General features: G+C 44.4%; 1 protein-coding gene across 2 annotated transcripts in view; it reads right to left on the bottom strand.

The window, feature by feature from the left end:
* TAPT1 (transmembrane anterior posterior transformation 1) overlaps window positions 1-23,068 on the bottom strand; it is a 96,176-nt gene that overhangs the window by 19,542 nt on the left and 53,566 nt on the right. For both annotated transcript variants that reach the window (XM_006872481.1, XM_006872480.1), the window contains 4 exons: window positions 13,405-13,567; window positions 11,317-11,452; window positions 9,425-9,522; window positions 9,144-9,213 (listed from right to left, as the gene is read on the bottom strand). In XM_006872481.1, the coding sequence (XP_006872543.1) occupies window positions 9,144-9,213; window positions 9,425-9,522; window positions 11,317-11,452; window positions 13,405-13,567 (467 nt within the window). The remainder of the gene's footprint in view (window positions 1-9,143; window positions 9,214-9,424; window positions 9,523-11,316; window positions 11,453-13,404; window positions 13,568-23,068) is intronic.

Here is a 23,068-nt window from a genome sequence, read left to right on the forward strand (position 1 = left end):
AAAAACACACACACACAAAATCCATCCTGAACACCCAGTTAATAAGTATATACCAGTTCTGTCTTGTGATCTTGGAAGTTTTAAGTGTCTTGAATATTGTTTTTAAACTAGTAAGCTCTAATGTATTTAAAACAAACAAACAAACAATACCGCCAACTGATGGTACATGGAGGGTATTGCAAGCTTTTGTTAGAATTTTTTTTTTTTTAAAAGAACAAAAAACTCTACCATGTTATACTTTGTACTTGATGATTATTTTGTTTGAAACCTCGATTTGACTTCTACCATGCGTTATTCTAAAGTGTGCCCACATTTAAAAAAAAAAAAATATTACGTGGTAAAAGACAATCTCATCTAGGAAATGAAATTTGGATTCTAGTGAGAATAATTCTAATACTGATTTAATCACCTATTATATAAATAGATAACCAACAAAACCCACAAACTATTTAAATCATATACTTCAGAACAGTCAGGGTTTTGACTGGGAATTAACTCTTACAGTAATTCAAAATAAAAACTTTTGCCCAAATGGAAATGCTTTCTCTAATCTAGATTTTGGGGTGTTAAATGCCGTAGAGTCAGTTCCGACTCACAGCAACCTTGTATAGCGCTTGCAAGGAGTGGCTGATGGGTTTGAACCTCTGACCCAGTGGTTAAGCAGCCCAGGGCCTATCCTACAGCACCACGCCAGGACTCCTACATTAAGTCGCCTAAAAAACACTGGTTTTAAGGTTAATGTGTTGAATGTATTTCTGGTATTCAGATTATGAAGCTTCTTCTGCTACGAGCATCACCACTAAGTGGGGAAGTACGTGAAACGAGAGACAGTTAGGTGCCACAGCCATTCCACTCTACAGCAGTCACGCTATCTTATGGACGGCGGGGGCTTTGTGAGCTAGAGCCTGACGTGAGATCACCGCTCCCGGGGGTCTTTGTGAACACTCAGATCACATCACTTACAGACGAAAAACTACATTCAAGTTTTCATCTTAAGACTGCAGATCCGAGAGCCCTGGGTTCTGAAGTCTGCTGATGCTTCCATTAAAACAAACGGAAGGAAGGGTAAAACGCTAAAGGTCTGGTTTTCTTAACTAAACGCCATTTCACTTGCCTTCAGCAATTCTTCTGAAGAAAATGTACAGTCAGCTAATAAGCTGAAAGGCATAACCTCCTCTAAAATTTCCAAACTACGTCTTCAACAGTAAGCCAGCATGAGGTACTGGACTTGACACTAATATTTTGGCAGCTTGATTTCTGACAGGGGGTAAAAAAAAAAAAGTGCCAAAAAAGCAAATGGCTGGTATGCGAGCACCTCTGGTGGCTGGCTATGGTACTGCAGCTCTAAATAAAAGGGCTGGACACTCAGCATGCCTCAGCTTTTAATGACTACCCAGTCGTGGTGGCATTGATCTTTCTAAACTTATCGGCTAAGGACCTGTTTCCAAGAAGGAAAAAGGGGTCACTGCGCTGGTGATGAGATGAAACTCCATTTACAATCTCCTTCCCAGAAGTTAGAGGTTCTTCTACTGGATCTGGGGAAGCCTGGGCACTTGCGATCTGCAGTAGAGCGGAGGTAAAGCTCTGTAAGTGAGAGAAATTCCTACTCAGCGCTACAGACACACTTTACAGAACCAACAGGCTCCCTTTAACAACCGAAAGTCTTAGATTTGAATCCGTGCATTCTGCCATGAATTACTAAGGCCATCAAAAAATTGCAAGAGCCCCTTTCATCTTCTCACATTTCAAATTCAAAGCCAGGACAGAACACATTTGAGGAGAGGAATATTAATGCAGAGACATGACCGCACACAGGATCGCTCTGGCCATTGAGATCAAGGGTCCATTGCAGCTCCATAGAACCACCTAAACTTTTTACTGTTAAAGGTTTTCATGTGTTCCTTATGTTCTTTGACTAGTTTTTAAATCTCCTATAATGATGTGTAGTGGTTACGAATTGGGCTGCGAACCGCAAGGTCAGCAGTTCGAAACTACCAGCTGCTCCACGGGAGAAAGATGAGGCGTTCTGCTCCCGTAAAGATTAACAGCCTCGGAAACCCTGTACAGGGTCGCTATGAGTCGGAACCAACTCCACGGCACATAACAACAACAACAACGATAACCCACCACTTGTCTGTCAGTGTGTCATACTGTGGTGGCTTGCGAGTTGCTGTGATTCTGAAAGCTATGCCACCAGTATTTTAACTACCAGCAGGGTCCCCCATGGTGAACAGGTTTCAGATGAGCTTCCAGACGAAGACAGGCTAGGCAGAAAGAGTGACGAACTACTTCCGAGTATTTATTCACTGAAAACCTTACGAATAGCAGAGAAACTGTCAGATACAGGGCCGGAAAATGAGCCCCTCAGGTTGGAAGGCACTCAAAATGCGACTGGGGAAGAGCTGCCTCCTCAAGGTGGAGTTGACCATGATGACATGAATGGAGTAAAGCCTGTGGGAGAAAAGCCCACAGAACCTTCATTTGCTGATGGGCCACAACTCAAAATGAAGAAAAACAGCTGTAAACACCCATTGAAAATTGGAACATGGAATGTACAAAGTTATGAATCTGGGGAAGTTGGAAATTGTCAAAAATGAAATGGAATGCATAAACATCGATATCTTAGGCATTAGTGAGCTGAAATGGACTGGTATTGGCCATTTAAAATCTGACAACCACATGTTTACTATGCCGGGAATGACAAATTGAAGAGGAAAGGTGTTGCATTCATTGTCAAAAAGAACATATCCAAATCAGTCATGAGGTACAATGCTGTAAGTGATAGGATAATATCCATGCACCTACAGGGAAGACCAGTTAATACCACTATTATTCAAATATGCACACCAACCACTAAAGCCAGTGAGGATGAAATAGAGAATTCTACCAACTTCTTCAATCTGAAATCGATCAAACATGCAATTAAGATGTATTGATCATTACTGGTGATTGGAATGCAAAGGTTGGGAGCAAAGAGGAAGGATCAGTAGTTGGAAAATATGGCCTTGGTGATAGAAATGATGCTGGAGATTGCATGATAGAATTCTGCAAAACCAATGATTTGTTCATTTCAAATACCTTCTTTAGATAGTATAAGAGACGACTATACACATAGACCTCACCAGATGGAATACACAGAAATCAAATTGACTACATCTGAGGAAAGAGACGATGGAAAAGCTGCATTATCATCAGTGAAAACAAGGCCAGGGGCGGACTGTTGAACAGACCATCAATTACTCATATGCAAATTCAAACTGAAGCTGAAGAAAATGAAAACAAGTCCACCAGAGCCAAAATATGACCTTGAATATATCACACCAGAATTTAGAGATCATCTGAAGAACAGATTTGATACATTAAACACTAAAGACCAAAGACTAGAAGAGTTGTGGGATGACATCAAGAACATCACGCATGAAGAAAGTAAAAAGTCATTGAGAAGACAAGAAAGAAGGAAAGGGTCAAAATGGATGTCAGAAGAGACATTGAAACTTGCTCTCCAGCACAGAGATGCTAAAACAAATGGAAGAAATGAGGAGGTCCAAGAGCTGAACAGAAAATTTCAAAGAGCACCTCGAGAAGATAAAGCCAAATATTACAACAAAATGTGCAACGATCTGGAATCAGAAAACCAAAAAGGAAGAACACATTTCTCATGCTTGGGGAACTGAAGAAAAAATTCAAGCCTCAACTTTTGTTATTGAAAGATTCTCTGGGCAAATTACTGAATGATGCAGAAAGCATCAACAGAAGAGGAAGGAATACACAGAGTCACTGTACCAAAAGGAAATGGTTAATGTTCAATCGTTTCAAGAGGTAGCATATCATCAAGAGGCAGTCCAAGGTGCACTGAAGGAATTGGTAAATAACAAGGCACCAGGAATTGGTGGAATAAAAACTGAAATCTTTCAAGAAAGTGAGGCGGCACTGGAAGCACTCACTCATCTCTGACAAGAAATTTGGAAGACAACTATCTGGACGACTGATTGGAAGAGATCCATATTTGTACCCATTCCAAAGAGGGGTGACCCAACGGAATGCGGAAATCACTGGAAAATCTCTTTGCTATCCCATGCAAGTAAAGCTTTACTAAAAGTTAATACAGAAATGGCTACAATCATATATTGACAGAGAACTTCCAAAGATTCAAGCTGGATTCAGAAGAGGCCTTGGAACGAGGGATCTCACTGCTGATGTCCGATGGATCTTGGCTGAAAGCAGAGAATATCAGAAAGATACTTACCTGTGATTTATTGACTAAGCACAGGCTTTCGATTGTGTGGATCATGACAAGCTATAGAAAACATTGCGAAGTATGAGTATTCTGGAACACTTAATTGTGCTCATGAGAACTATGTACATGGACCAAAAGGCAGTTGGTTTGAACAGAACATGGGAACAATGAATGGTTTAAAATTAAAAAAGGTGTGCGACAAGGATGTATTCTTTCACCATACTTATTCAACCTGTAGGCTGAGCAAATAACTTAAGAAGCTGGGTTCTAAGAAGAACAACGTGGCGTCAGGATTGGAGGGAGACTCATTAGCACAGCCTTCGGTATGGATTACATCTCAATGTCAAGAAAACAAAAATCCTCACCACTGGACCAATAAACAACATTCTTATCAATGGAGAAAAGATTGAAGTTGTCAAAGATCTTATTCTTCTTGGATCAACTATCAACACTCACGGAAGCAGCAGTCAAGAGATCAGACGATGTATTGCATAAGGAAATCTGCTGCACAGGAACTTTTAAAAGTGTCAAAGAGCAAAGATGTCGGCTTGAGGACTAAGATGCGCCTGACCCAAGCCATGGTATTTTCAATAAACTCATATGGATGCGAAAGCTGGACAGTGAATAAGGAAGACCTAAGAAGAATTGATGCTTTTGAGTTATGGTGTCAGAGGAGAATATTGAAAATGCCATGGGCTGCCAAAAGAACCAACAGATCCATTTTGGAAGAAGTGCAGCCAGAATGATACTTGGAGTCCAAGATGGCCATACTTCAGACATATTGTCAGGAGGAACCAGTCGCTGGAGAAGGATATCATGTTTGGTAAGGTGGAGGGTCAGAGAAAATGAGGAAGACCCCCAACGAGATGGATTGGCCAAGTGGCAGCATCGATGGACTCAAGCTTGGCAACAGTAGTGAGGTTGGCCCAGGATCGGGCAGTGTTTCCTTTGCTGTGCATAAGGTCTCTATGGGTCGGTACTGACTCGATGGCACCTAACAACAACAACAAACATAATGATAACGGAATTGACTGGATGGCACTTAATAACAGCAATAATAACTGGAGTCCTGGTGTGGCGCTGTAACCTAAGCTTGACCCTAACTGCAAGGTTGGCTATTCAAACTCACCAGCTGCTCCTCGGAAACCCTAACAGGGTCGCTCTCAGTTAGACCCCAACTGGCGCACTTAACCAGCACAACAGAATGCTAACTATCCATTTGTTTGGAGTCCTGGTGTGGTACTGTGGGTTAATCCGCTGACAGAGAAGCTCACCAGTCGCTCCTTGGGAACACTGTATGGGGTCCCCATGGGCTGGAATCCAGTCAATCACACTTTACAACAACAAATCCATTTGTTTAAATATGTTAATAAATCATTTTCCTCTTTAAACATTGGGGAAAAGTTCATATACTATAAAATACACAAATCTCAAGTGCACAATTCAATGAGTTCTGATAACTTGTGCCAGCAACCCCTCGCCCGCAACTAAACACAGACCACAACCTGCCTTTCCACCACCTCCCAGTGACCTGTTCTCCATCTTCGGGGCAAAGCATGCAATACTTCTGCAGTATGTGTTGGAGTACTGGTGTGGCGCTGTAGTGTAAGCACTGGACTGCTAATCACAAGGTCAGGGGTTCAAACCCACCAGCTGTTCCTGGGAAACCCAATACAAGGTCATTGAGTTGGAACCAACTCAATGACATTGAACAACATGTATGATGTCCTGGTTTAGGACATTGTAGGATATGCACTGGATTGCAAACTACTAGTTTGGTAGTTCAAACTCACCAGCCTCTCCTTGGAAACACCAACCAGGTTTGCTGTGAGCCAGAATTACTTGATGGCACTTAACAACAACAACTTGCAATGACAGCTATGGTGTTTTGAAGCTGGAGAAGTTCCCTTTATTTCTAACTTGTTAATCCTGGAGTCCTGGTGTGGTGCTGCAGAATAAGCACTGGACTGCTAACTGCAGTTTGGCTGTTCAAACCCACCAGCTGCTCCTCAGAAACGCTACACAAGGTCGCTGTGAGTCAGAACTGACTTGATGGTACTTAACAAGAGTCATTTTTTATCAGGAATATCTGCTGAATGTTGTATTTGACTTGAGATTATCAGGTTTCTCTTTCTCTTTGATCTATAAATCTGCAGCATTAATTTGATTCTTGAATATTAAATCATCCCTCCATTCCTTGGGGCAAATGCAACTTGGACACAATTTATATCTTCAGTATATTATGAAAGTTGGACAATGAATAAAGAAGACCATAGAAAAACCGATGCTTCTGAATTACAGTGTTGGAGAATATATTAAAAGTACCATGGACTGCCAGAACAAACCAATCTGTGTTGGAAGAAAATACAGACAGAATGCTCCTTAGAAGCCAAGAGGGTGCAACTTTGTCTTGTACTTTGGAGATGTTTTTCAGGAGGGACCAGTCCCTGGAGAAGGCCATCATGCTTGGTATAAAGTAGAGAGTCAGCATATAAGAGGAAGCACCCCAGCCGTCACCCCGAGACAGACTGACACGGTGGTAGGATGTTGTGATAGGGTTGTGATACCTGGGAAGCCATTGTATAGCACCTAACAACAGTAGACGTTTATACCACAACACCTCATTCCATCTGAAGCTCCGACTCCAGAGTCAAGTTTCCTGCTGTAAACTTTTAATATCTGCCACGTTCCTCTTTCTCTTTATTAGCCTGGCCTGGCAAAACCTTAACCGTAGTTACGTTGATCCCCCCCCTCTGCAGTGATGGGGTATGTGGCCGAAGGAGAACATACAGCTGCCGGCTAGACTGGGCCTTCTGTACTTGTGGACACCCCTAGCCTAGGCCAAGGATCAGCAGATGCTTTCTGTAAAGGGTCAGAGAGAAGTCTGCAAGTCCTGCTATAAATGCTCCACTCTTCTGCTTGAGAGCAAAAGCAGCGGCAGACAGTGTGTTCACAAAGGAGGCTTGCTATGCTCGGAGTCCTGGGGAGGCGCTGTAGGATTAGCACTGGACAGCTAACCGTAAGGTTGATGGTTCAAACCTACCAGCTCCTCCCTGGAAACCCTATACTTGACAGCACTTAACAACAATGCTCTGATCAAATGTTATAAGGAAAACAGGCAGTTTGTGGGGTCCTGCCCTAGTGCATCACTGGCCCACCCACCTAGAAATGCACACACCTGTGTCTCCTTAAATCTCCATCAATCTGAGCGCATGACCTAGCTTCTAATTCGAGGAAACAGAAACGAAGATACCTCCAACCTCCTCCTGCATCAATGCCAAGCCCTCTGCCTTCCTCCCATTACTGTCCACCAGTGGCAGGCCAGGCTAATAAAGGTCCCAGTGATCTGGGAGGCCAACACTACCTTGAAAATAAGGCACTGTTGAGACTTTTCCACTCTTTCCTTTCATCATCTTTAAGAACGTACCAGGCCCAAGTCTAAGGACTGTTGTTTTCTGTCGTCTGAGCTCTTACGGCAGATCAGCTCCACTCTCCTCCTCCTTGAGGCCTCGTGGGCCTGACCCCTCAGGTGGCGGCCGCTGTCCTCCCTCTGTCCAATTTTGTCTACCTGACCAGTGTGTGAAAGTCTGTGTGATGGAAACCCCCGAGGAGACCCTCGTCAGAAGGTTCACCTGAGAATGGCTCTGACTTTGCGGACTCCCTGAAAGGATCTCTAGGATGCGCTCCAGGGTTCCAGGAAACATACTTTGAGAACCCGTGCCCTACGCTCTTCCATTTCCTGTCAAATGTTTCCAGAGATGACTTTTGTGCTGTTGCACTCCCTTGTTGTTATGTGCCGTGGAGTCGGCTCCGACTCATAGCGACCCTGTACAGGGTTTCTGAGGCTGTAAATCTTTACGGGAGCAGAAAGCCTCAGCTTTCCCCCACGGAACAGCTGGTAGTTTCGAACTGCTGACCTTGCGGCTTGCAGCCCGATTCATAACCACTACGCTACCAGAGCACTCCCTTAGTGAGCTGTAATAGAATGAGCTGAGACGCTGGAGCCAAGCAGGGTCTGCCATCCTGGTGCTGCCTTGTGAGGCTGTGTGTGTGTGGCCTGGGGAAATCGGAGTTCCTCCTCTGTGGTTCCGCATCCACGTTTCTCTAAGACAAATACCATCTGTTTCAGAGGGAGGGCTGAACTCATGAGATGCTTCTGAAAGTATGGTTAAATGTAACACAAACCTTAATCATTTACACTGTCTTAAACAACCTGAGGTAACAATACCAGATGTTAATAAGGAAGTCCTGGGGTGGTGCTGGACGATCAGCACTGGACTGTGAACCACAAGGTCGGCAGTTCAAACCCACCAGCTGCTCCTCAGAAACCCTACACATGACGGCACTTAACAACAACAACAAACAATAAAGAAGCCAAGTAAAGATGCTGACTGTTGTGTAAGTAACTACGCACAACAGAAGCAAACACTGCCTGTCCCTACGCCTTCCTCACAACAGCCCACTGTTGCTGCCACTGTGTCACTCCATCTCAAGGGGTGAGGGGTCTCCCTCTTCTTTACCAGCCCTCTACTTTTCTAAGCATGATGTCCTTCTCCAGGGACTGGTCCCTCCTGCTAATATATCCGAAGTAAGAGAGACGAAGTCTGGCCATCCTGGCTGTACTTCTGCACTGATTTTCCTACCACCTCTCTTATTCACTGCCAGCTTTCACATACCTATGAAGCGACTAAAAATACCCAAAGGTCAGGCCCACCTTCATCTTCACAGCAAAGTTCTCATCTTCACTCCTGAACTCTTTAACGAGGTCTTGTGCAGCGGATTAGCTCAATATAAATGCACTGGAAATAGGTAAAGTTAACAGAACTGTGGCCCACAGGAAGGGTGAGGGCTTCAAGATGCAAAGTAACAGCAAGCAGAGCTGCAGGCAGAATCTCACCATACATACCGCTATTGGACATTTGAAAGAGATTGTTCTTCTCAAACTTCTTGAAAACACTGCCTTTAATTTCAACAAACTGAAATAGTAAACACAAATAGCATCTTTTTAACGCTATTAAAAATGGACACGCTGCATATAAAAGTTAACTCTTCTCGATCAATAAGTAACACAGAGAGCAGAGCATCTGACCCCATTTGGGATCCTGCTGCTCTTCTGACAGTTTAGGTTTTCATTTTTTGTACACAGTTTTACAGTGACAGAGACGTAGAATCTGGACTCATACTTACATTATTGGACATCATGATAGTAAGCAGTGACTTGTTGTGGGAGTTAAAAGCTACATTGAGAGTTGTGGCTTGAACCATTATAAGAATCGCATGCAAAACTAGCAGTAAGTGGTGTTAAGGAAAAAACGTAAGTCTGTTTGTGTAAGTTATTAATAGACACACCGAGTTTCCAGAGCCCTGAGAGCACAGTGGCTAACTAACTGCTCAGCTGCTGAAAGGTCTGCAGGCCGACCCCAGCAGCCGCTGCGCAGGAGGAAGCTTGGTGCTCTGTTGCCTCGGAAACCCTGTGGGTCAGTTCTACTCTGTCCTACATGGTCACTAGGAATTGAAATGGACTTAACAGCAACGGGTTTGGCATATGACTCTGGAAAGGGAGTAGATGACAGTGCTTTCTAAGCCAAGTCTTACAGAAGTACTGCTATGTCTTTATACCTTCCCTGTTAGCTACTGTTGGTATACATTTACAGAATAAAATATTACACAACCCGGCTGGAACCAACACCAGTAGAAATACATGCATCACGTATTTCCTGGGAGTAGCTTCAGAGCAGGGGCTGTCTGTTAACACCTCAGTATCTGTAGCACTTGGAGGTGCTTGGGAAGTTGGCCCTCAAACAAGAGCACAAAAGAGATGAAATAAGTTATGGTAAACGCGGAAAGAAAAGACTTAGGAATATAGTTTGTGAATTAATGCAATTCACCTTCTAAAAGGAAAAAGATCACAAAAAATAAAAGCTAGTCTGGAAATGAGCCCCACTCCCCACTGGGTCCTCAGGGTGTGGAATATCACACAAGAAAGGCCTGGGAATGGGCAGGCTCCTTCCTGTCACCCTGCAGGGCACGCCCCCCACTCCCAGGCTACACAGGCTCACTGGGAGCACACCTGGAGCAGTGGGTGACTCTGACCACAGTAACTGTCTCACTCGGTTATTTCCATCTGTAGCAAGCTTTTACTCTCACAGGGATCTGCCTGCTCAGACCCTTCACTTCCAAGTGTGCTTCCCACTTCTCCCAGGTGTCAGTACTACCTACCAAGAACAAACAATCCCATGACCCAGTCCTGTAGACGAGGCCTGACCCCACAGCAAACCCAAGTAGCTGTGTCTGTACATGTGTGCACATACATGACGGTGCTCATGCACACACACAGAGTACACGCAGAGTTTAAGCAGTCATGCATGTATTCTCCAAAGAAAACCTTCCAATGGAGGGGGACAAAAAATCTCCAGGATTCCTTTACAACCCACTTAAAATTTTACTTCTAGACATATTCTATACATTTTAAGCACAGGGCTACAAACCAAGATCATTTTGAACTGAATTTCAATAAAAATATGAAAAAGTTATAGGCATCTTAAGTGTTTAATATGTACAAAAGTGCAGCCTCTCCCTTTCAACAGAAAATCATTCCTTATCATCAGTTACATTGAGCTGAATACCATTCTCTAGTAGTTCAAAGGGTTCAGTAAATGTGAGGTTCTATAATTTACAATGATCATTACGACCAATTTCTCCAAAACTAAACACATTTCCACATCCATCTTCAGGATTAATATACACACTAGGCATATATACGAGGGGGCTTCACGAAGTATGTGGCACAATTCCATGCTGACCTCAGGAGACAGTAGAGCTGTCTCGTGTAGTTCTCTCTACGAGAGCCAAGTGCCGGGTCTTTCTCCAGCAGAGTTGCTGGGTAGATCTGAGCCTCTAACCTTTCTGTTAAAGTCCAGTGCTTATCCTACAGAACCGAGTGAATAACCAGCTTGCCACCAGGGCTCCATAGATGTGTCTACATAGATACACGTCGCTCTCTGGGACAAAGCTAAGCAAATGCAACCATGGAGACTATGCACTGACTGGAGGAATTTCCCGAGAGTCTAAAAGGATACAGACATAGAGAACAGCCATGAAGAAGTGCGGAATCACCCCGATGTGGGCTCGTTTTCTTTCTTTCGGCTCCGTTGCTGTCCAGTAGAGAGCATCCAATATATCTTGCCCAAATGATGAAAACAGACGATCAGCCACCTGAAAAGAACAAGTTTGGAACGGTGTTGCTCTATAGTCCACTTACGGTGCTGAATTCAGACCTCCTTCAATACTGGAGATGTGAGTTTTAAATCCCTGCTAGAAAGCATGTTCCCCAGGAGCAGGACTCTGTTTACTGGTGACTTCTTCGGGCTCTGACTCATAGGGAGCACTCATGCCATTTGTAGAATCAGAACTAGGCTTTCTCCCGTGATGCCTGCTCCCAGTAAGGAAAAGTCTCACTGGGTGGCACATCCAAAGTGTCCTTCCTCTGATTTTAACGCCAATATTCAAATCGATGTTCACCCACTCGATTCACAACTAATACTTGTTGTTTGTTCTGTGTCGACTGTCAAGAACATAGCACCATAAATGAAAGGGGCACATAGAAGAGAAAAAAGGGGGGCATACCATTCAGGATTCAGCTGGGATGCCACATCTTACAAGGACTTCCCAGACCCCATGTCTCACAGACTCCACGCAGGCTATGGCATCCTCCAGTTCTTTTCCACCTTAGGATTTATCACTTCCTAACACACGTATCTCCTTGCTTGCTACCTACCTTCCTCCTCTAGATTAGACCGTCCATAGAACAAGGGGTTTATCTGCTCTGCCCACTTCTGTTTCTTTCAGGTCTAAAGACAGAACTGGCATATGCAAAGTGCTGATTAAGTATCTGTAGGCTGAGTGACTACGAGCTGCCATCTACGGAAATCCCATCGAGCGCCAGGCCTTGTGTGAAGTCCTTGCTTTGCACTGTCATCAATTCTCATAATAACCCTGTATCCTTATTCTATAGATGAGAAAATTGAGGCTGAGAGACACCCAGCAACTCTGCCAGGCTAACCAGGGAGTAAGTGATGGAACCAGGATGTGAGCTAGGCGAGAGCTTGGGTTCTTGGTCACTATGCTTAAACCACACCATCAACTCCAGTCTACAAATGGAATACGGACTTAAGCCATTTTGATCAGCAATGCTTGGATATAATAATAATACACCATGCAGAGGGCTACTGTATGTCTGAGGAGGACAACGCTAAGTGGGAGACCGGGAGGGCCCTGGCAGGACGAGTACCTCAGAAAGCATAAGGAGAAAAGGGGTGAGGCCTGTGCTCCTCTTTCTGTGGGGACCTGCTTCACAAACGCTACCCCCACAGTCTCCGCAGCCCACTGGGGAGTGGGCAAAGTGAGGGTAAGTGCACTGAGACTAAAGCCAGATGTGGGTGTGGGTATAAGGACCCGGAGGGCTCAGCTCCCTGACCACCGGGCAGAGGAAAGCCCACATCCACTAGCAGAGCAAGAGCAGCTTCACAGCAGAGGACGGGTGGCCCCCACCTTGTCCACTCACCAGGAGAATCCTCTCACGGCTATCTGGAAAGATAGGCAGACTTTACTGTGCTCCGACGATACTGTAGAACCCACAGTGTGGGGGGGAGTCTGACCCACAGTGACTCTAAGAGGACAGAGTCGAATGCTCCACAGGGTTTTATGGGAGCAGAAAGCCTCATCTTTCTCCTGTGGAAAGGGGGCAGGGTTCGAACTGCCAACCCTTCATTTAGCAACTCAATGATTAACCCACTGTGCCACCAAGACTCCTTAGCAGCCCTATGTTGTTGTTGTTAAGTGCCATTGAGTCGGTTCCGACTCATAGCAAGCAACCCTGTATAGGGTTTCTGAGGAGCGGCTGGTGAGCAAGCACCGCCAACCTTGCGGTTGCAGCCAGCGTTGTAACGCAGCGCACTGATCTGCAGCGGCAGCCCGGACTCTGCCCTATGGTGGCGCTAGGACCCACTAAGACTGCCTCAACTTTACCCCGCAGAGCGGCTGATGAGCTCAAACTGCCTACCTTACGGTTAGCAGCCGCTACTGCCTCCACTGCAGCAATAAGCAGAACAAACATCCCTGACCTGCCATCTGCGCCGACCCGCCCAGCCGGGGGATACGGCCCTTACCTCCAGCATGTTGTAGATGATGTACAGCTTGATGACAGACTGTCCTCGGATCAGGTGATACATCATGGAGTAGTCCACGTAGTGCATCATGAAGTAACAGATCACCAAAATGACACCCTTGAAAATGTCACACACTTGGGCAGGCTGAAGCAGACGTCTGTCCCTGAAATACATGAGAAGCCATAAAGTTAAGTTTCCTTTTACTGCTGCTTGAGGAAACCATCTCTCTAGGGCATACACCAGCACACTGAGGTTAGGGACCAGATCAGGGTGATCTTTTAACAACTTCAAACTACAAGGGAAGTCACACTAAAGGGCAATGTGCGTGCGATGTGCTCCTGCTCTGGGACAGCACACAGAGGTGACAAACTAGAAATGCTAGAAAGTGCCATCACACGTGTTCACGGAGGAGGCAGCGTCTGCTGAGCATCAGCAGCACAGGGGTGGTTCTGGTTTCCGGGATGCTGAGCCAGGACCACAGCCTCGTGTGCGATGTAGGATGGCCAACACAACAGACCTTCCCCAGGTGGTATGGCAGCGCAGTGTCCCACTGGGGGACAGGTGGTTCCTTGACTTATCTCCCATTCTAGTCCTCTGTCATTATAAACCAAGATGTCAGTGGGCACCACACATCAAAGGACAGCGGTGGCAGAAACTCCTAAATTGGAATGTCACTTGTAATTGTTAACAGCAGAGCTGAACTGTCCTCTGTGGGAGGAGCGGGAGTGGACCCACCAGGAGCCAGGTGAGAGAGTGCCTGCAGCCCACATGCCTCCCACTGAGGAGAAATGGGTCCCAGTACAACTGTCATGTTTTCTTATTAGGAGACGAGGCATCTTTTCTCAAAAGGAGTTATTTTATTTCCTGTGACATTGCTCCTCCAATCTTTGTACTACTGATTTGCAGGACAGCTTTTACATTATAGAAGTTAGTCTGTTATGACAAGAGTGGAAAAAAATTTTTTTTTCCTAATTAATGAGTCAAGAATCAGTGCTTCCTTCCATACAAAGTTGCTGTTGGTTTTTGTTTTAGTTCATTGGGCCTGAAATTCCAGGGACAAGAATGGGAGAAAAAAATTCTCTAGGTTCACTGTAGGCCGACTCCTCAACACATAAAGTCTTGGGTCTTCTGTTTTGGCAGTCAGTTAAGCCTTGGGCTGCTAACTGAAAAGCTGACGGTTCCAGCCCACCAGCTGCTGTGGGAGAAAGATGAGGCTGTCCGCTCCCATGAACATGCACAATCTCAGAAACGCTAGGGGCAGTTCTACTCAGTCCCACAGGATTGCCACGAGCCGGAACCAACTCGATGGCAGTGACTTGGTTCACATGGAGCTGCTGCTGTTGTTAGGACTCAGTCCGGACTCAGGGTTTTTGAGGAGCAGATGGTGAATTTAAACCTCTGAGGTGATGGTTAGCAGGCCAGTGCTTATCCTTCAGCACCATGCAGGACTCCTTACGTGGAGTGAAATCCATGGAAATCCCTCTGTGTGCTGTTTGTTGTTAAGTGCCGTCGAGTCGGTTCCGACCCATAGCGACCCTGTACAGGGTTTCCGAGGGTGTAAATCCTTACGGGAGTAGAAAGCCTCATCTTTCTCCCGCGGAGCGGCTGGTAGTTTCGAACTGCTGACCTTAAGGTTCGCAGCCCGATTCGTAACCACTACGCTACCAGAGCTCCTTCTGTGTGCTGTTTAGGGGCTGCAAAATGTTGTCACCACCACCTGGAGTGACAAGGTCCCCACAGCCATCAAGGGGAACTCACTTTCTAGCTGACCTTTGGCATCTACTCTGTTTTGCAAGCCTTGTCCATACTCAAGACCAGGGGCTCTATTCTTCCAGAACCCTCTGTCGACTTCAACAACCTTTAAGTCTTCCAAACTGCTACCTGAGACACTGTTGTACAACACAGCAGTGACACAGGAGGCATCGTGAGAGCTGTGACATATGACCCCATGCTCCTTTCCTGGAATGTATACAGCCTGTAGTGTTTTCAGTGAAGGCTCGGGGCACACAGACGACACTAGGCTAAAACCAGTGAGTCCAAATGGGAGACGGAAATCAGTCCACAGTGCTTGCGATGGGTACTATAAACCAAGCAACATTATTCTTAGGAATTGAATCTACGGCTTGGGGCCAGTTACAGCAAGGACAGTCTACCAATTTCCATCGTTAGTTCTTGCCGCTAGTTCTTTTCTCAAACACCTTTCCTCTCCCTCTGGCCTTTTTTCTCCCCTCTGTTATCTCCCATCTCCCAAACCCCTAGCCCAGAGTACAGATGTAATAAGGGCTATTACACCACCAAGGGACTTTTCCACCCTCACCCATACATTTAAAATGGAAGCATTACTATATTTGTCAAGAGTTGGAGCTTGATTATCTAAACACATTTTTAATTCCAATAGTGAGAAGAGGAGGCATTTTGAACACTCTTGAGCCCTGGCCTATGCTTGCCTGTCCCCTTGGGTCTGGCAGGGAACCAAGCGTGAGACATTCATGTGGTAACTATGTACCACCCACCTCCTCTGCCCAGAAGGCTAGCATAGCTCAGCTAATGCTGAAACCACAAAGCACCCAGTCACGGGCCTGCGTTGGTAAGAAGTATAGCTTGTAATTTATGAATTAAAGAAAATGACAGCAAACCAAAGCGGGTTATGTCTTAATTGGTTTGCATTAACTATCAAAATGATTTTGATAACTAATTAAAGTCTGAAACTATAGTTAGAACTTCTTTGCTGACCTGCATTCTACTTGGTTAAGTAAACCCAATCAAAGCAATGCCACTTGGGATATAAAGGGCTGGATTTTACACTGTTGTGAAGGGCCATCAAGTTGGTTCTGACTCCTAGTTACCCTGAATAGGGTTTCTGAGGAGTGGCAGGTGAGTCTGAACTGCTAACCTTCCAGTTCAAACTGACCTTGCAGTCCAATGCTTATCTTACAGCACCACACCACGACCTCTTTTTGGTACATGTTGTTGCCAAGTACCGTGGAGTTGGTTCTGACTCATAGTGACCCTGCACAGGGTTTCCGAGGCTGTAAATCTTTACATGAGCAGAACACCTCATTTTTCTCCCACGGAACCACTGGTAGTTTCGAACTACTGACCTTGACGTTGGCAGCCCGACTTGTAACCACTAAGCTACCAGAGCTCCTTTTTGGTACATAGCCAACCACATTTCTCTACAAACATATTCACAACAAAGGAACAATGTATAAATAAACCTATGAAGGACTACTGTACTCCATCAGTTGTTTTTAGAAATTAGACATACCCAAAATTAGTCACAAATCCCCAAATGACATCACAACATACATTTCTGACCTAGACAACAATAAAATAAAAATGAAAAGTTAAGCTTAAACATTTTAAATTTAATTTAATCTTAGCAAAATTGGAAAAACAACAGAAATGTGTAAATACCTTATGTTGCAACTCTTGGTGCAGGTAGTCATGTTGTTAAGTGCTGTCGAGTTGTTTCCAACTCAAGCAACCCTTTATTTGGTTTCTGAGGAGCGGCTGGTGAGTTTGAACCACCGACCTTGCAGTCGAGCATTTACCCTACAGCACCACATCAGGAGTCCTCTAGACACTTTACACATATTCATATTAGTTTTTGTAATAACCCAAGGCTGTTCTCAAATAGGGAGTGCAGTGAATAAACACTGGACTGTGAACCACAAGGTTGGTAGTTTGAACCCCTGCTCCACAGGGGAGAAGATGAAACTTTCTGCTCCAGAAAAGATTTACAGTCTCAGATTTACAGGGTTGCTATGAATCAGAACTAACTTGAGGGAATGTAACAACAAAAACAACATTCTTGAAAAACTCAGTTTTACAAATGAGGCATGGAGAAGTTAGGAGATATGGGCTGAGTTTGACCAGGTTCCATAGACCCATCAACCTGGAGATGAGAGAGAGAAGAGGAAGGGCTGGTTGGTCCAAAGTGTGGTGAGACCTGAGGACTCCTGACAAGAACATAGCCACGGAGGTCTAGAGCTAAGAGTGAAGTATCCAGCTGATATGAAGTGAGGGGAGACTCACAAGAATGCCCAAACTTGAACACAGTACCCATACAACCTAGCCTCGATGGCTTGATGATCAGAACTCGAACGGAAGAAGACAAAGAAATTTGATAAAGGAAGCAAGTGTAAATCACTTTGATGAACTTGACCTGTATTTATGGATGTAGTAGCTCAAAATACCAACTAAGAGGGAAGGAATCTTCACATCAAGGATCAAACTTATCTCCTCTGTACAAAGGGTTGATAGAGATGGGCAACTTAGGCATTGAATACCTAAAATGGGGGTGGGGTGGGGGGTCATAAAGGCACGAAGTGGCTGGCTTACAAGTTTCCAAGAGGGAGTTTAGTTTCAGAGTGCGCAGGGGAAGGAAGAATCCCCACTGGAGTTTCCATCTTGTTTAGACGGGTCTGGTGAAAGGAGATGGGGATAAGATTCTTATGATTCATAAGTGAGTAACTGTTATCATAACTAACTGCTACTGTCACAACTATAAAGGTAGAAGTTTTAAAACATAAAGGGGAGAGTAGTTAGTCTTACAGTCCAGGAACAGAGGACGCTAGGACCATCAAGGGAGAAGAGCACAAGCGGAATTTGGGACCCTATCCAGAGAAGCAGTGACACCAGAGATGGAGGCAGAGATGGAGACACGGAGAGAGAGCAGCTGAGGACTCTAGACTCAAGGAAAGAGAAAAGCTGTGTGCTGGCGGCCAGGAGGCAGGCTTGCAGAATGTGCCCTTTGGTTGTTTAAATGATTATATATTCCTGAGTGTTTTTTTGTACATCCAAAAACAAACAAACAAAAACAAAACAAAAAACAGAGGGAATAGAAGCATATACTGTTGAATGGTGATGCATGGAGAGGACTATAATCATTGCAATGAAATGACATACGATAGGATGAGTGTAAAACTGATGTTCTCCCATGTAAACAAATGGGCACTCAATTCACAATAAAAGCTATTTAACGAAAAAAAATTCTTGAAAAACTCAGTTTTACAACTGAGTCATGGAGAAGTTAGGAGAATGTCTGTGGATCTAGGCAGCTTTTAATGACCATCTACTGTTTGATAAGCGATGACCTGCTAACTGCAAGACTGGTGGTTCAAACCCACCAGTCACTCTTTGGAAATCCTATACCAGGTTGCTATGAGTCAGAACTGACTTGACGGCTCTTATTTTTTTTTTAATAACTTCTATTCTAAAAAGCTCAGTCCTTGTGTGCTGGTGTAGGATAAGCACTGGATTGCTAATCTCAAGGTTGGTGTTTCAAACCCAGCTGCCACTTCTTGGAAATCCTCTACAGGGTCGCTGTAAGTCAGAACTGGCTCAACAACACTTAACAACAACATATGTAGAGGAACTAACAATTTAGTGAATGTCATAGATTGCACTGCGCCCCATAAAACGTGTCAACTTGGCTGGGCCATGATTCTCAGGGAGCTGACAATTATGTAATGATATCATCATCCCCGAGATGCATAATCTTCACTCAGATCACAGCCCTGACCCATGGACATCAGCGGGGTTTCCTGGGGTGTGGCCTGCACGATTTTCATCTGACCTAGGCTCAGAGGAGAGAGAAGCCAGCAGAGAGGGTGGACTTGACCACCTGATCTGGGTGTGCAGGACACCTTTGGATTCTGGGTCCCTTCTAGACTCAAGGGAGGGGTGACGGGAAGACACATGGAGATGCCCAAGGACATGAAGCAGGCCCACGCATGTTGAAGGTGGACCCCAGCCGACAGAGAGAAAGTCTTCCTGAGGAGCCAGCTCTCTGAGTTTGGACTTTAGCCTACCTGGTGGCACTGTAGACAAGCACTGGATTGCTAACCACAAGGCTGGCAGTTCAAACCCACCAGCTACCCCTGGGAAACAGAGAACGATGTGGTAGTTTGTTCCTGTAAAGACTTTTGTCTACAAACCTTATGGATCAGTTCTACTTGGTCCTGTAGGGTCCTATGAGTTGGAACTGACTCGACAGCATCAAACAACCAACTGTAAGGGAATATATTTCTGTTTGTTAAAACCATCCACTTGTGATATTTCTGTTATAGCAACACTAGAGAACTGAAACTGATTGTTGTTATGTGCCGTGGAGTCGGTTCTGACTCATAATGACCCTGAACAGGGTTTCCGAGGCTGTAAATCTTTACCGGAGCAGAATGCATCATCTTTCTCCCGCAGAACCACTGGCAGTTTTGAACTGCTGACCTTAAGGCTAGCAGCCTGATTCATAACCACTACGCTACCAGAGCTCCTTAGAGAACTGGGATAGTATAGATCACCTTTCGACATAATATATTTTTGTCGCTGTGCGTCGCTGAGTAGATTCTGACTCATAACAACCTACAGGGCTGAGCGGAACTGCTCCCTAAGGGCTTTCAGGCTGTGTTTACAGGGGCAGACTGTCACCTCATTCTCCCAAGAGCATGAGGGAGTCTAAACAGCTGACCTTTTGGTTTCCAGCTGAGTGCTCCGCCATTATGCTACCAGAACCCCTTCAATACAACACTGTATGATTTTATCACTTTACTTTGATCCCATATGGAAAAATTACTGTGAAGAAGTTCTGGTGTGGCACTGTAGGATCAGCACTGGACCGCTAACCACAAATCTGGCAGTTCAAATCCACCAGCTGCTCCTTGGGAACCTTATACAGAGTTGCCATGAGTCAGTCAGAACTGTCTCAATGGCATTTAACAACAACACATAGATATAAATGTATGAAACTTTTGGTTTTGATCTCTAAGAGTCTGTAGAAACGGCAGGATTTGCGTTTCATCAGAACTATTACTCCAGTGTGCTTCCTTCTGTCCTAAGACCTTCCACTGCCAACACCACTGGTCACTATGGAGATGACTGTAATTGTTCAAAATAAAGACTTATCACTGAAATAAAGGATGAAAGCAGAACAACCCATAAGAAACAAGGGTCTGTTTTTACATAAATGTCCCTGTCAATGAAAAAGAACAATGAAAAGCTATAGAAATGAAAAATCTTTCCTAAGGCTGCATCGTAAGAACACCCACCGTAAGCCAAAAAGCCACCCCCCACCCCCCCATGCGCAGGGTTTCTAGGCTGCCCATCTTGGTGGGAGCAGACAGCATCATCTTCCTCCCCTGGAGCAGCTGGTGGGGTTGAAAGAACAACCTTGTGGCTTAGTGCTTACCCCACAGTGCCAAAAGGACTGCTTTGTATGTATCATGTATTATCTCTAAAAAAGAAAACACCTAAACTCAAAATAAACATTTACCTGGCGACAATGACCTGAGCCAATTACAGCAGCTGCTCCCAGCTCTGCCAGGCCACCACGATCACATGACAAAATCTTCACATTCCACCAGCAGCTTATCAGTGGCCCTGCCAACCAGCCTGGAATGGGTTTGGGGGCAGTATTTTCAGGCAGAAGACCTTCCTTAGAAATGGCTGCTAAATGCTAACAAAATCCAAGCCTGTTCCCTACACAAAGCGACCCTATATGAAGAGTAAAACTGCCTGACTGGGTTTCCAAAGCTGTAAATACTTACGGAAGCAGACTGCCTCATCTTTTTCCCATGAAGTAGCTGATGGGTTCCAATGACAACCTTGCGCTTATTAGCAGCTAAATGGTTGTTACTGGTAATTCATTTGCAAAGGCTGAAATCCTATATGCACTCACAAACAAGTAGAACATGTTGATGAGCAAAGTAAAAACCTACCAATCTCTTTTATAGGTCTGGCTGTGAGGCACCTCAAGGCAAATAATAGTAAGAAAGATATTCTAACAGAGGTGTGCTAATTTTCAAATTAAAACATTAAAAAAAATCAAGTTAAACTAGCCTTACAAAAGTCAAATCGTCTCGATTTCGAAAATTGATCTTTTATTCATACAAATACTTGCCTTTCACATACCCAACTTACCAAGTAAACCATTTCTGGTTGTCTCAAAGGGTCACAGATGTATGGGCAGAGAGTCAAACAGTAGAGAAAGATGACAAGGGCAGGCTTTAGCCTCCCTTCTGTAGTAGCAATAATATACTGACTAAGACTAAACTCACAATCTGACTGAGAATAAGAAGAGCCAGAGGGATGAGGAGACAGCAACAAAAATGAGCAAGGGGGATGGACTAATCCTTACATAATCAATTTTCAAATGGGTGTTGAAACACACCAGATGTCAGTATGAGTTACTGTGCTTCGAAACACATACATTAGATCTTTTCTCTCTCTTCTTTTGAATTATTCTTAGCTATTTATTTGTGGTATAATTGAAAACATGGTAAAATGCAAACACTATGAAACAACAAATGTAAAATGTTTACTAAGGTTCACATTTTCCTATTGAGAAGTCATTGTAGAATTTTAAAATAAACTGGAATATAAAGTAGTGAGAACAAGATGGCTCTCATCAGAACAGTGACTTTTTAAAATCAAATTTGACTGAGAGCAGAAAAATAATTACATGAAACTTAAATGGAAAGACTGATGACTTGCCTTGGGCTTTAGCATTAACATCAAACCATACTGGAAGACAAAACAAAACTGGTTTTATAAAGCTGTGTTCAGAGCAGTACAAAACACAAACTGCATATCTGGAAAGAAGAAAGCTCATAGACTGCTGGCATGTTGGGGAGGAAATCTTTGCTGTGAGTGTTGCTGAACCACATATGCTGTTAAGAATCAAGTGAAATCAGAGTCTTGTCGTGCATCTGAGTGTGGGCAAAGCTTGAAGACCAAGTACGAGGGCTGTGAGAAAGGGGCAGGCGTTGGGTGGTCTATACGCCTTGCCTGCTGATTTGTGCCTTATAAAAAAGCACGGCCAGGAGTATAGAAGGAGAAAATCCGGGTTTACTCACCACAAGGGGTCCCTGTGACACCACATTCCACTCTATAAAGGAAGTGAAAGTGCTCCTCCCTTGGGTCTGATTCACGAGAGAGAAAGAGAGAGAGAAGGTTGGAACGTTGCTACGCTACTTGGAGTGTCAGGGTGGACAACGGGGGACAATGTTACGAAGGCTTTCTACAATAAGTTAGTACAGTGCTGTCTACAATAAGCCACCTCACCTCAATAAGTCCTGGCAGGAGGGAGCAACAGACACCCTGGGTCCCCCAAAGCAAGTTACCAAGAGCTCTCCCTGCATACGCTGGAATGGTGGCACCTATCAGAACAAACAAGGCTCTGACTAAGGAGGAACATGTTTATTTACACATCTTTATACAAAGTGAAAATCCTGATGTCTCAAAGACAAAAACTAAATTCTAGTCTCACAGGCAAGAAAACTCTCAAACATTTGAAATTCCTAACTCTTCTGGGAGACAAGATCAGCCCTCTATGGCATAAACTTGCAAAAGGAAGAGATAGCACTTAAAAAAAAAAAAAAGTTCATGAAGTATCAATTAAGAGTTATTTCTAAAGCCATATAAGTGATAAGGAAATTTGCTTGCACCAATTTTATTTGCTTTAACCATTAAAGAACAGTGCTTTAACACTATCAGCTCTGGGCAGCAGAGACATCACTCTTCTCTAGAATCTCCCTAACTTTTATTCCAAATGTGGCTGAGAGTTCTCAAACACACTGTAGTCACAGTCTTGGGAGGAAGGAGGATTCACAGAAAAGCCACAGACAAAAAACCCAAAGCAAACAAAGCACACTGTGTCCGAGGT

The sequence above is a fragment of the Chrysochloris asiatica genome, unplaced genomic scaffold, assembly GCF_000296735.1.
Source record: "Chrysochloris asiatica unplaced genomic scaffold, ChrAsi1.0 scaffold00200, whole genome shotgun sequence".
Taxonomy (NCBI): Eukaryota; Metazoa; Chordata; class Mammalia; order Afrosoricida; family Chrysochloridae; genus Chrysochloris; species Chrysochloris asiatica.